The sequence below is a fragment of the Pleuronectes platessa genome, chromosome 9 (genome assembly GCF_947347685.1).
Source record: "Pleuronectes platessa chromosome 9, fPlePla1.1, whole genome shotgun sequence".
In the NCBI taxonomy this organism is placed as follows: domain Eukaryota; kingdom Metazoa; phylum Chordata; class Actinopteri; order Pleuronectiformes; family Pleuronectidae; genus Pleuronectes; species Pleuronectes platessa.
In genome coordinates, this window is record NC_070634.1 from 11,985,511 (window position 1) to 11,999,249 (window position 13,739).

At 43.2% G+C, this 13,739-nt stretch overlaps 2 protein-coding genes across 3 annotated transcripts in view; one reads left to right on the forward strand and one right to left on the reverse strand.

The window, feature by feature from the left end:
• crlf1b (cytokine receptor-like factor 1b) overlaps positions 1-6,333 on the forward strand; it is a 6,724-nt gene extending 391 nt beyond the window's left edge. The window contains exons 2-7 of the mRNA XM_053430711.1: positions 70-348; positions 1,057-1,186; positions 1,405-1,577; positions 3,188-3,345; positions 3,699-3,867; positions 5,918-6,333. Of these exons, the coding sequence (XP_053286686.1) occupies positions 70-348; positions 1,057-1,186; positions 1,405-1,577; positions 3,188-3,345; positions 3,699-3,867; positions 5,918-6,333 (1,325 nt within the window). The remainder of the gene's footprint in view (positions 1-69; positions 349-1,056; positions 1,187-1,404; positions 1,578-3,187; positions 3,346-3,698; positions 3,868-5,917) is intronic.
• Positions 6,334-7,934: 1,601 nt separating this feature from the next.
• On the reverse strand, positions 7,935-12,271 carry rex1bd (required for excision 1-B domain containing). Of its 2 annotated transcripts, none has more exons than XM_053430227.1 (5): positions 12,135-12,271; positions 11,577-11,659; positions 11,203-11,407; positions 8,620-8,708; positions 7,935-8,385 (listed from the first exon to the last, which is right to left on the reverse strand). In XM_053430227.1, the coding sequence occupies exons 1-5, from the start codon at positions 12,135-12,137 to the stop codon at positions 8,316-8,318; spliced, it is 450 nt and encodes a 149-aa protein (XP_053286202.1). In that variant the 5' UTR covers positions 12,138-12,271; the 3' UTR covers positions 7,935-8,315. The 2 variants fall into 2 exon arrangements, with proteins under 2 accessions (XP_053286202.1, XP_053286204.1); XM_053430229.1 differs by having other exon boundaries at positions 11,577-11,611; positions 12,135-12,261.
• Positions 12,272-13,739: the final 1,468 nt, after the last annotated feature.

A 13,739-nucleotide genomic window follows, 5' to 3' on the forward strand; every position in this document is an offset into this window, starting at 1 on the left:
GTGTGTGTGTGTTTGTGTGTGTGTGTGTGTGTGTGTGTGTGTGTGTGTGTGTGCGTGTCCATCTCCCAGATGTAGCAGTGATCTCCCCTCAGGATCCAGTCCTGCCTATTGGCTCTAGCCTGACAGCCGCATGCACGCTGAACCCTGAGCTCGGCCTCCACTCCAGCACATTGTACTGGACACTTAATGGGAAGCGTCTGCCCATCAGCTCCTACAGCGTGGTGTCCTCAGACACACTGAGCGTCACCCTCCACAACCTGAATGGCTCCCAGCAGAAGTCTGGAGACAACCTGGTGTGTCATGGAGCAGATGGCCATGTCCTGAGCGGCTCTTGTCTCTATGTGGGCAGTAAGTGGAGCACAGAGCTGTATCGTGATGAGGAAGCTGTGTTAGTGTGATTACATCACTTGGTAAAGACTGCATGGGTTATTAGAAACTATGCTTATCAAACTCGATGAAATAACGTGAAGTCCAAGGGTAAGAAACTCTGAGCATCAAACAAACTGCTGTGCTGTCAATATACTAAGTGGATAAACTATTTGTAAAGTTGGGGTGTATCAACATTTAATTATCCCACCAGTGCAGATCAGCTGATCACTTCTTCAAATTTAAAAATCTAATAAAAATTTAACATATGGAAGTTATAGAAATAAAAGATTAAAAGGTGAAGGACTCTATACTTTAGAAAACTATATTTATACATTAAATTAAATTCATATTTCTTCATCTTTCTAATCATCTCTAGTTTGTTCTTTATAAAGGATTTATTTTATTTTATGTGTCTGTAATAATTTAAAACCTGTTGCATAACTAATCTGCTTTTATAATGCATTGGCTAAACGGAGTGAATGCTTCAATGGCTAAGAAATTAATCAAATGCTCTATTCTCTCAATTTGTCTTTACATTTCAAAAACAAGGACATATACATTTTAAATGAAATTGTTACATATTTGACTTTTTTATTTTGATTTCAATATGTCGGCAGTAGTTTGTTAAAAAGTTGTGTTCTGCCCCAAAAATGAATTTTTTCATTGGTCTTCTTCTCTTTGCTCCAGCGTCTCCAGAGCAACCGGTCAATTTAACGTGCTGGTCCCGCAACGCCAAGGACCTGAGCTGCAGGTGGAGCCCGGGGGGGCGGGGCGAGTCCCACATCCGAACCAGATACACCCTCAAGTACAAACTGAGGTGAGCGTCCCAGACCTGTGATGGTCTCGTCCCACAGCACCCAGTAGACGAGCAGTAATTGGACGTGTGACACACAGTTCATCTTCTGTATCACGTGCTCCACTCAGAGGCTGCGGTGTGTTGTTCTCCTTGTGTACTAAGTGTTAAAAATAGACGCTGCCCTTTCAGAGACAAATGACAACGACACCGTGACTAAAATATACTCTGCCTCTGCCCAGGTGGTACAGTCGAGAGAAGGAGTGTGAGAATTACAACTCAGGGAAACAGCGTCACTCCTGCTACATCCCCCGCAACCTCGCTCTCTTCACCCCCTACGAGATCTGGGTGGAGGCGACCAATCAGCTGGGCTCCGCCACCTCTGACGTCACCACCCTGGACATCCTGGATGTAGGTGAGTCTGAACACTGCATCCGTGGATTCCAACTCCTGGAGGTTAATCAACACTCCTATCCTTCCTTTTCCTTACCTCTCTTGTCATCTGCTCTCCTTTTTCCATTTCCTTTCCTTTTCGTCCTTTCCTATCCTCTCGTCTTCCTTACTTTTCCTTCCCTCTCTTCTCGGCTCCTTTCCTTTGGTTCCCTTTGCTCTCTTGTCGTCTCCCCTCCTTTTTCCTGTTCCTATTGCTTTCCTCTCCTCCCCTCTCTTGTCCCCTTCTCTCCTTATCCTATTCCTTTCCTTCCTGGTCCTCTCCTCTCCCCTCTACTCCACTCATCTCCTTTCCTTTCCTCCTGCATATGGTTCACACACACTTCTTCGGCTGGAGAGGATTTATTTGTACGGTTCTCTCCCTTCGGCCCGATGCTATAACAACATTAGAGCTTCAGGCTGCAGCTCTCTGAGATAAACTGTTTTGTTTCTGAAAAGTTAAAAACACGGCGGTTGCCTCCGATGGCTTCACAGGCTCCTCAGTGGCAAATGCAGTTAGTGATGTACGAGTCGTAGCAGCCATTCCTTACCATGGCTGCGGCTCTAAACAGGCCTCCAGCGAGCGCCACGTTCTCAACTCAGTGTTTATCGTCCGTGACTGAGCATCTTCTCCCCGCTATCCATCGTCCCTGCACACAGTGGAACAGATAACTGGGAGACTGAGAGCAGGCTAAAGCAGGGGGAGCGATGCCATGTGCGTGATGCATTGCACAGCCTCACCAGAAACAATAAGCTGTTAACATCACACGCCAGCAGTGAAGGATGTCTGAAGCCAAAGGTTATAACAGCAAACACTTTTACAAGATAATCAGTTCCCTCCTTTGTCTACTTCATTTTATCTTTATACTTTAAGTCCCAACTTCAAAGCACTTAGTGTGTGTAGTAGGTCAAATTTAATAATACCGAGCACAGGAAGGAGAGAGGGACCTGAACCAAAGGAGAGAAGAGGAGCCACCAAAATGCATCTGTCAAGTTTGGCTGAGAGGACCAGCATGCAGGCACTGAAGCTCAGGGTGATGAATCGAACAAGAAACAGGCTCACAGTGAGTGGTAGGCAATCAGTGCAAAAACATCAAGTCAATTCCTGAATGAAATCTGAACCAAAACTTGAGGAACAACAGACAAACTGGCCGAGACAAAGAGACACACAGAGACTGTGTATACACACAGACGAAAAATCCAAAAGACCAAACACAAGTCGTTACTGAGTTTATAACAAACACAAAATGTCTGTCATGAGTTCAAAAACGGAGCCAAACTGATTATTCCCCTGCACAAGGTTTGAGAAAGATACTAAACAGGAAAATCCTATGTCTTGAGGGATGCACATCACTTTGTTTGATCATGTAGTAAAACCCACCTAATGATCCTTTCTGTATTTTATAATGGTCAAAATGTAAGAACCACAGGCGAAGATTTTATGGTCTGGATAACACTGATTATCCTCTCTATGTTTTATTTAAGATGATACTTGTCTACACTACGTCTTCCTCTGCAGGTCACTTCCTGCACTCTACATACTGTACATCTGCTGTCATCACACTCACACTGTGTCAATTGTCCTTGTCTTTCCAGTGACCACAGACCCCCCGTCCAACGTGCAGGTGAGTCGGGTGGGCGACCTCGAAGATCAGCTGACAGTCCGCTGGTCTAGCCCCCCCGATCTCAGGGACATCCTGTTTCAGGCCAAGTATCAGATCCGCTACAGACTTGAGGACAGCACTGAATGGAAGGTTGTCTAAACACACACACACACACACACACACTAACACACACACACTGTACTACTGCTATGACACTTGATGCATTAAACTTTGAACATATAAGTGGCTCCTGCTGCATTTTCAGCTTCTTGTTTTTGCTTTCATCATAAGACAAATCTCCCTCTTGTATAAAATCCCTGACTGACACAGGTAAAACCACTTTCATCCAGACTACATTTGGTAATTTGATAATTAAAAAGCGATTATAATGAATAGAAATTAACTAAACAAAAGAAAAGACGCAGAAAATATCTAACCTGGTGTATTTTGATTCAGTGTTATTATCTCTTTCATCCTCTTTGCCGTGTTGTGCCCTCTCTCAGGTGGTGGATGATGTTGGTAACCAGACATCATGTCGGCTGGCAGGCCTCCAGCCTGGAACCGTCTATTTTGTCCAGGTGAGGTGCAACCCAGTGGGCATCTATGGCTCCAAGAAGGCTGGCATCTGGAGCGACTGGAGTCACCCGACTGCTGCCTCCACTCCCTCTCCCAGTGGTAAGTCCTTTACAGATTAAAAAAAAAAAATTCTGGATCACACTCAACTTTTCCAAGTAAAATCCCATGTTCAGGATTTGCCTTTTGGATAGAGAGGAGAATGTGAACTAATCAGAAATTGTAATACAAAACTGTGTGAACAACACAGTGTTTTTACTTCGGGGAGCCCAGACACAATTTACCTTAAGTAGAATCAAAGTCTTTCCTTTCCACGGCTTAAGTGGCTTTTAAATGTTTCCCAAATGTCCGCGATGCTCACAAATCTTGACCATTCTCTCCGTCCTAATAATCAACCTTTCATTGCCAATTTAACTCAGACAAACAAAGTTCTTATCCCCGATCCAACATCCTGAACAAGCAGATCTAAACCGCATGTGACCCAAGACACACCAAACATCAACGGGCTTGGTACCTTGATAGAGATCTCCCAGCAGAGGATGAGAGAGAACTGCAAAGAGCCAGGGGGACATTTGATAGATTATTGTTGTTGGCTTCAAAGATTGATCAAGTTAAAAAGCTGGTTGTCTGTTGGAGGCACACACAGTGCCTATAAAGCTTGAGTGGAAGCAGGTTTGTGAGCAGGCGGAGCACATAATGAGTTACATAGGTTATGTGGTATTTACTCTCCAGAGGGAGGAAGTTGTTATCGGGCTCTGTTGTTTGCCATGAAGAAGGGATAGTGGCAGACTTTCAGTAGCCGGCCTCCACAAAAACCCTAGTAGGGTACATCGCCTTCGCACGTCAGGATTTTAAACTGAGAAACATGGCTGCCATATAAAAGAACTGTTCTCCTTGTTTCATATTGATCTGGGAAATTAAACAACATGAATCCTCATAAATGTTCCCTCAATAACTCTGTTCTGTCAAAGCTTTGGTAGTCAAAGACTGGTTCTTTAGTAAGTTATTCATATTTTGTTGATGAAAACTAATTTGGTGTTTATTGTTAGTAAAAAATATTATTTACATTTTATAGTCGAGTTATAAAGTCGAGGTATTGGACTCAAAAAAAATTAAAATCCTGCGCGATTGTATTCCTTGAAAATCCCTGAAGCTGATCTTAGGATATCACGCTCAAGAAAAACATAAACATCCTTTGTGAGGCCGCCATGACCATGATCTTTGACCTTTGGCTACCAAAATCTAATCAGTTCATCCATGATTCCAATTAATGTTTTTACCAACTTTTAAGATAGTAAACATTTATGGCCCCAAGAGGCGTCCAAACCACTAACATGGTACATATGATTATGGTAATGCTGCTAACATGATGTTTACTTTATCCCATATCCGAAATCTATAATATAAAAATTATATAAAGTAAACTCACATGACTTCTACATACAAATCTGCGATTGAACCGCAACCATCTTAGCACCGCGTGTTAACATGCTAACATTAGCAAATTAGCACTAAACACAAAGTACAGGTGAGGCTGATAGATGTCAGTTACCTGGTCATTATAATCAAAGTGTAGAAATCTGTAAATTTGGCACTGGATGAGAAGACAGGAGATCAGAATCTATCCTCTGGGGAACCTTAATATGTGAACAAGATGTAATGAAGATATTAAGTTTGGGCCAAAGTTAATGATGAACTGACAAATGGAACAAATAATAATATCCCTGTAGCCACGGTGTTAGCATAGCTACAAAACAATTCAAAATGTAACCAAGCTAATTCCCTCAGGACGGCCTCCCAGAGAAGACAAAAACTAAAATATAACAATATGACAATTTAAAGATAGACAAAATAAGTTTCCTTAGAATGAAAACAATCTTCACTGACAGTTGAGTACAAATATTGGGTATCATTAGATATTTTCAGTTCATAGTTATTGAAATAATGCAGGAAAAGATAAAACACATCCGCCACATCCATCGTGACACTTCACACAGGCCGAACATAATCCATACACCACCTTCTGCTAACACTTGTCCTGACTTTAACCTTGATGCTGTTCTCTCTCTCATCCTCCCACCTCTCCTTCACCTCTCCCCTCCACCTCCTCTCCATCCTCCCTTCCTCCCTCCTTCCTTACTGCTCCCAGAGCGCCTGCAGAGCGGCTCTTGTGAATCCAAGCCCAGTGAGCAGAACTCCACCCTGCGGAGGGAACTCAAGCAGTTCTTCGGCTGGGTCCGCAAGCACGCATACGGCTGCAGTGGCATGTCAATCAAACTGTATGATCAGTGGAGGGTGTGGCTGCAGAAATCCCACAAAACGCGCAACCAGGTAGGTAAGAAGAATCTGTTTTTACTCTCACACACACACACACACACACACACACATACACACACACACACACACACACACACACACACACACACACACACACACACACACACACACACACACACACACACACACACACACACACACACACACACACACACACACACACACACACACACACACACACACACACACACACACACACACACACACACACACAAACGGCTGCCCTGATGTCCTCCACTGAATTTCTGACCCGGCCCTTTGTCATGCCATGTGGTCCACATTGTTAACAAAGCAGAACTGGTTTCTCTGTAACGGGCTCTGTGGAGTTTCATTCTGTGCTTTATGATCAGGTAAAATGTGCGGTTTTAACTTCACTGGCCCTGAAGTGGGAGCATAAAAGTGGATTTGCTCCCAGTCGCGTTCTCTGATTTTACTACATATTCTAACGACGTAGACTTCTGATCTCCAGCTGATGCCCACAACAAAGACCCACGAGCATGCAAATGTAATTAACGGCCCACTGTGATGTGTTCCGTTTGTGTTTTGTTCTCTCTTGGCACGAAGGACCCCCTTTCACAACCCAATGGCACGCAGAGCCGCGGCATCTCCGTGTGCACGTCGGAGACTTTGTGGAGAGTTCAGAGCCCTCAGCCACATCCTCTGCTGCTCAGTCCTTGAACTCCCAGAAACCTTCACTCTACCTGACTCAATTAGCTCAGCAGTCTCTTTGGTTGTTGTTTTTTTGCCGTCTGTTCTCAAAGTGTGACTGGTTCCCAGTGATTACCTTGAGAGAAAGGTAGCAGGGGACTGGGAATGATGCACAGAGAATAAGAAAAGAGACGATGCAAACAGAGGCGAGGGAGGAAAAAGTGGAAGCCAGACAGAGCAATTATCCTGATGATTCTAAATTATACGCTTTTCCCATCGAATCATCTCCACATGAACTTGTCTGCTTTTGTCTTCTCAGGCGCTACACGATGATAATTCATAGCAGCGCTGCTCAGCACGACCGGTGTTTGATTCAATAACAGCCTGAAGGAACACTGACAGATAACTGGCCTCTGGCGTCCCGGCCGTGGGAGAGGTCCACCCCCCGGCTCAGGGAGGCTGCAGTGTTTGGTCATCAACTTTTGAGTTTAAAGGGCCCGGGTGGAAGATAAATGAAGAGAGACAATGCAGCCTTTTTGGACCATTTCCGCCAGACAGATCTCTCTTTGCACATCAAACACCAACATGTAAACTCTCAGTAACAGCACTTTTATTCTATGTGTGTAAAAAATAAGGACTTTTTATTGCCTTAATGTTAGATAAGCAAGAGTTAGATGATACTTTGAAGTCAAATGGTAACACAGAAATACTCCAGCATGTATATCAGTGAGAGTAACATGAGAAAATGTTGAATTACTGCGACAGATTAGTTTCCAGGTCAAAACATTTTCGGTATTTTTTTATAAAGCCTAAGAAATACAAACTCTTTTCAAAATCAAATCTGAATTTGCTAAATTTCCATCATGGCATCATTTGTCTGTTAGGATAGTGTATCAGTATCTCTTCATGTATTTAATTTTCTGTTAGCAAACAGCTCAATGAGAATAAAACCAAAAGCCATAAAGTGATAATCAAACATAAAACTTTATATTTACTATCAGTGTAATTCAATTTTGACATTTCTAAATGACGGCCCTGCGTGCTGTAAACTGTACATATTTTATCCGAACAAACATTTTGATACTATATATATTTTATAAATGTATATTTAAACAATGGATTTTTTAAGTTATATACTGTGTATGAAATGTCTTTAAATGAACAGCAGAGAATGGAAAATGTCTTGTCAAGTGTTTTTATTATTTAAAAAATAGAATGTATCAAGTAAACAAAGATGGATGAGCTTTTTAGCTTTACTCACTTTGAACTATTTACACATTTCATCAATTTCACTGAAACGTAAGCCTTTTTATCCTTTTTGCTGAGGCATGCATTAACACACACGCACGCACACACACACACGCACACACACACACACAGAAAAGCCTTCTGGGTGGAATAAGACTGCAGCAGAGAACAGGGTGGAGCCAAAGGGGGGGGGGGGGGTCGATAATTGCAGCTGAGGAGAAAAAGATGGAAATTGCAGCAGGGCCGCGTTGACCGGCCAGCCTCACTGTGTGGTGAAGTGAGGGCGGCAGCCGGGCCCCGGGGGGGGTCACCTGTCAATCACACTCTGAGTCATACTTCAAGTCCTGCATGATCTCACTCAGAGCCTCTTTGTTCTTGATGATTCTGGACGAGAGAAGAACACAAGGCGTTGTTTAAGAATTTGCTTCTGTGACAGTTTATTTTCCAATGAAATCAAACGACATCGGTGACTCAGGACAGGTTGTTAAATAACAGACAAGGGGAGCTCATGATCCCCTGAGCAGCTCTACCGCCGACAGCGGGTTGTAAGTGAGCGAGGAAGCATTCAGCGGGGGGGCCCAACACAGTAAACGCAGGGGCGGCGATGGCTGCTCTTACTCGTGCTTGATCTCCTGAATCTCTTCTTGACAGCCCTCGTCCTCCGGGTGATCCTGGGCCCGCTGCCTGGCCAGCTGCAGCTTGGCCGTCTGTTGAGGAGGCACATCAGAAAAAGATTTATGCAAACCATTCATCAGCGGAGGACGGAGCGGAGACAGGATGGAGGATGGACTCTGGGATAATAGGAGCTTTATGACGTTACTTGCTGAAAGGAAGTTGATTTAATACTATAAAGGAGTGTAAAACTTTATACAAAAGTGCTACACATCAACACCAGATGTATGAGACGCTAACTGTTCAAGAATGTGGGGAATCACCGGAGTTGTTAACCTTTTAACACCAGTCACAGTAAAACTGTCTCCGCAGCCATGATGAGCGTCACACACACACACACACACACACACACACACACACACACACACACACACACACACACACACACACACACACACACACACACACACACACACACACACACACACACACACACACACACACACACACACACACACACACACACACACACACACACACACACACACACACACACACACAGGTTTAATGTCACTGGCTTGAAATTGTCTGATTCTAACAGAAACAGTATTTACTGGGCAACCTTGAGCCTTCCAGGGTCGTGTCACTTCAACTGTCCTTTCCACTTTATACACTAATGAGTGAAGTTACAACAATAACAATCGCATCCTCATATTCCCAGAGGAGACTGCCATCTTAGCTTTATGGACAAAGGACAGTGATCTAACTGACTATGTTTTCAGATACGAAGGTTTGGGACACGGTGAGAGGACGACCCCCTGATCTTGACTGTTAAAAAGACAGAGGAGGGACTAGATTTCAACTCCTCCAACTCAAAATAGTTCACACTGTACACACAGTAAATCTAGACCCGCTCAGATGTACCCGGACATGGCCGACGCTTGTCACAGATTTTCCCAGGTGCCATATAATTATCATGTCTCATGTCTGAGACCAGGAAAGCCCCAGAAGTCTGATTTCAGTAATACTGGAACCAGTAATAGAAAGCATGGAAACATAATTTAATTTACCTCATTAATAGCTCTTGTAAAATACGTCTATTATGGACGAACCCCTATCGCCTACTTTGTGGCTACAAGATCCAATGTTTTAAAGTTGGGGAAAAACTCAAGTTTTGAATACAGGGTTCCGTGAGTCACTGACCTTAAGAATCTGAGCTTCGTTAACCAGAATGACTGCCTTTCATTTCCATTTCCTCATTAATGTACTGGAGGAGAGGGAGGATTAGGGGCTATTGGAATAATTATTGTTGATGCAATATTTTGTAATGATTCCTAAAATGTCAATAAAATGTTTTAAAAAGGGCAGAGGAGATGGTGTGTGACCCCTGGGCAGCCAGTCAGTGACCACAGGCCTGTGGGCATCAACGTCACCATCTCCCAGCTCGGCCTCATACAAATAACCTGGTGTTTTCCTGTCATTGACCTGGACCCCTCAACACCCCTGTGCACAGATGTTACAGAATACAACAATGACTGCACTTCCCACATTGACTTTTATGTAAGTCTTTTATCAGGATCTTTTATGGAGCCTTATCAGATGTGGCACTGCAGCTTGGCTCAGTTTATTTAAGTCCAAATGGGTCAGAGTGATGCCGACAGTGTGGAAGATTGTAAGGGTAAAGCATTAAACAGCACACATCCCTAAAGTCTGTTTACGAACAGGCTGCCCTGAGACAAGCCAACAGGATAATAACTGACCCATCACACGTTCTACATGCCGAGTACAAGCTAGGACGCCCTCAGGCAGGAGGTTCAGAGGCCCTCATCGCAGATACAGCAGTTAATCCTGATGCGAGTAAAACTTTTGAATAACAGCAGATGAAGCCAGGATCGGGGGCTGGATCTTTTATAAAGATTTTTTTAATGGAATCTGTATTGTTTTCTGTATTTGTTGTCTGGCTATTGTTTGAATCTTGGTTTGCCATTTACTTATTTTATATTTGTGTAATGTTCTTAGATCTCTTTATAACCTTGTTCATTATTTATTAACACATTAGTATATTTTCTGCGGGAAATAGTGGTTTTAATGGCAGCAGGGGCCTTGAAGCTTGATGAAGAAGAAGAACTCTGCCCCCTTGTGTATAAACAGAGTAACTCTATCAATCGTTGATAAAATGCTGTGAACTTTGACACAATTTAACATGACTTTTTTTTTTTTTTTTAAGAAATCTGAAACATTAGTCATGGTAGGTAAAGAGAATGTTTGAGAGACGTTTATATATTGATTATTACAGATGATTGTAAAAGTTGTTATAAAGCAATATCATCAGTTAATAATAGTAAAGAAAAACATAAATTAATGAATGCTTCAGTGCAGAGTTGCTTATTGTTAATTAAGTTTGTTTGTTGAATATCAAAGTTCTGCTGCGTGTATAACGTCCAGGGTCAAAAAGCAGGTGTACCACCAGGTAACATTTTATCATTGCACCATGCAACAGTGCATGGTGCATTGATAACATTTTCTTGGTGTCTATTGTTCTCTGTTCTCTGGTCAGTTTCTCAACCTGATATAAAGAGCATTCCCTACCAGTTCCAGTCTCTGCTTCTCTTTGCTCTGCAGCTTGTCGATGTGCTCAGAGAGGTCAGCCCGGTCAAAGTCATGGTGCAGCTTGCCCTTGATCTCCAGCACTTCCGTGGAGATGCCACAGAACGCCTGCGTTATCTCATGGACCAGCTGCCTGTAGTGGTCGAAGTCGTAGTGAGGCCCAGTCCTCAAGTAGGCCTCATGTCCTCTGGCAGGTGGTCAAGCATCAGCCAAAACAACAACAAGAGAAGGAATATGTGAGACCCATGTACATGAGGCATATAATTCACATTTCTCTGTTAATGTGCAGAGGAAGTGGATCCCATACATCCCTTTCACAGTAACAACAACTGCCTCATTAATGGATCTGTACTTACTCATCAAAGAGCCGATATGTCTCCACTCGCTCGGCCTGAAGATGATAAAACCTCTGGATTAGGCTTTTAAAGTCTGTAGGGATCTGCACAGAGGAAATCATGTGGAACAACATTAAAAACGTGGAGAGGGATCATATCGAGCTGAGAGGAACCTCACATCTATTCAGGTGGACATTTAAAAACAGGCTATGTTACAGCTTTACACAAATATCTGTATTTTAATTCTAAATGTTAAGTTTTTTTCATCCCTTTGAGCTTTTATGATTTGTTATTGACCTTTATGAGACTTAACTGATTTATAAACGACTTTTACTTTAAACCCAATATAACAGGTGGCTATGATAAGCCTTGAACAACCCTATGTAATCTAGAACTTGTGTTTGTCTCTATTATTTTAGAATCGCGTTAAAGTTAGAGCTTAACAGTAAAAGGGAAACTGTACCTCTGACTCTGAAGAGCAGCCTGGTTAGCATTAGCCTAGCTTCCTGTCTACTGTAGCACATGTGTCAGTTCTCAGCCTCGGTAAGTTTCCTGCTGAATACGAAGTCAAACTCTTACCATGACGACCTGTGGGGGGGAGCGCTGATGAGGTTTCAGAGTCTATAACAGAGCCATGATCCTGGTTTTCATCAACTAATCGTTGCTTCCACTCTGTGAATCAGCAGCCTGAGGCCCCGCCTCATCCGGAAATGACGAAAGAGCACAGCGGACAGGAGTGGACTTCAAAGTAAAAGTTTTTCATGAAATAACAGTAGAACTAATGCATTATGTTTCAAAGATTTGGTGACGGTGATGATGAAATGGACTGATACAATTGTGTCCAATAACACGAAATAGCTTGAGTACTGGTTAAAGAAAACCCTACAATGGGTCTGGTTCTGCCAGAGTTCTCTTCCAGTTCAACGTAATCCAAAGGTGTTTGCTCGTTATGGGAACTGTTGGGTTTGTCTATAATGTTGTCACGTCTGGTTATGATTTGGCACAAAAGAAACCAATTTGAATGTAGCTTATATATAATCTACCCGTCACCTTAAAAACAAAGCTGGGCAATACAAATAACATATCTTGTTTGTATATATAAAAAAAACGTTATTATTTTCCACATTGTGATGCTTGAGAAGTCTGGTTATTTTCATATTAAACCTAGTTTTGCAAGCAATTCAGGATGTTGGGTTAAGTCTTCATATTAATAGAACTGTAATATATTTACCCATCTGTCAGGCCTACCGTTGTGCCGTATTGTCAGATAGTAAACATGTGCTTTAGAAGTGTTGTGATGGTGGACATTATTTAAAAATAAAAATACATATTAAAACAGTGTAAAGTCCTTCAAAAACTCAATTCATCCATCCATCCCTTCTTAACATGCAGTTGGTGCTGCTTTTATTTTGAAAAGTATCACAATGGCTGCCTATAACCAATCACCTGCCCTCCTTTACAACAGTCTCTTCATCTCTTATATTTAATTACAGAGTGTATAATCAAACTGTAACTATGTCAGAAAATAAAGTGATATTTTGTGAGGAGACCATATGGACCATGTGACTTCAGAAAGGACCAGAGGGATGTGACAGGCGACCTGTTGAGGCTTAAACATAAATAAATCCTCAAACTGTACATCAGGGGGCTTATCTGGTGCTTGTGTGTGTTTATGGGATTACAAAGCATTATTCCAACATGGAGGACACAGCAGCAGACACTCCTCCGCCTCCAGCGTCCCTCCGCCGCTCATTGGTCGGCTCACCCTCTTCAGCACCACGCAGACTGAACAGCGACAGTCCGCCGGGCAGCTCGAGCAGAGGAGGCTGCTCCGCTCGGTTACTATGACGATATCCATCTGACTGTTGTTTTTTTTTACCTCTAATGTCATTGTCTTCTCCGCCTGTGCCGGGTGTTGATCACCGCCTCCTCATCTCTCTGGGTTGTGACCGTGAGGAGCTGCGTCTGTCTCGTCCAAGTCTCCGAGAGGAAGCTCTGTGGTTTCCCCCCCTCCACCATCACTGATGCTCGGACTCGCAGGTTCGGTTTCTTTCACCTGCTTCCTCTTCCGTCGGGTCGCCAGGCAATGACGGGCTGTGACACCCCGGCTACAGGCAGCAGCATCGTCCCGCGCACAGAGCCGTGCCCGTCAGCCTCCCGGGCGAGCACCGGGTTCCCTCCGCC

Excerpts from the sequence above, each read along its gene's own strand:
- rex1bd (XM_053430227.1), bottom strand. Across the intron at positions 11,408-11,576 it reads ACATATCGGCTCTTTGATGA|AGGACATGAGGCCTACTTGA; the intron begins GTAAGTACAGAT and ends ACCACCTGCCAG. Across the intron at positions 8,709-11,202 it reads AGAAGCAGAGACTGGAACTG|ACGGCCAAGCTGCAGCTGGC; the intron begins GTAGGGAATGCT and ends CCTCCTCAACAG.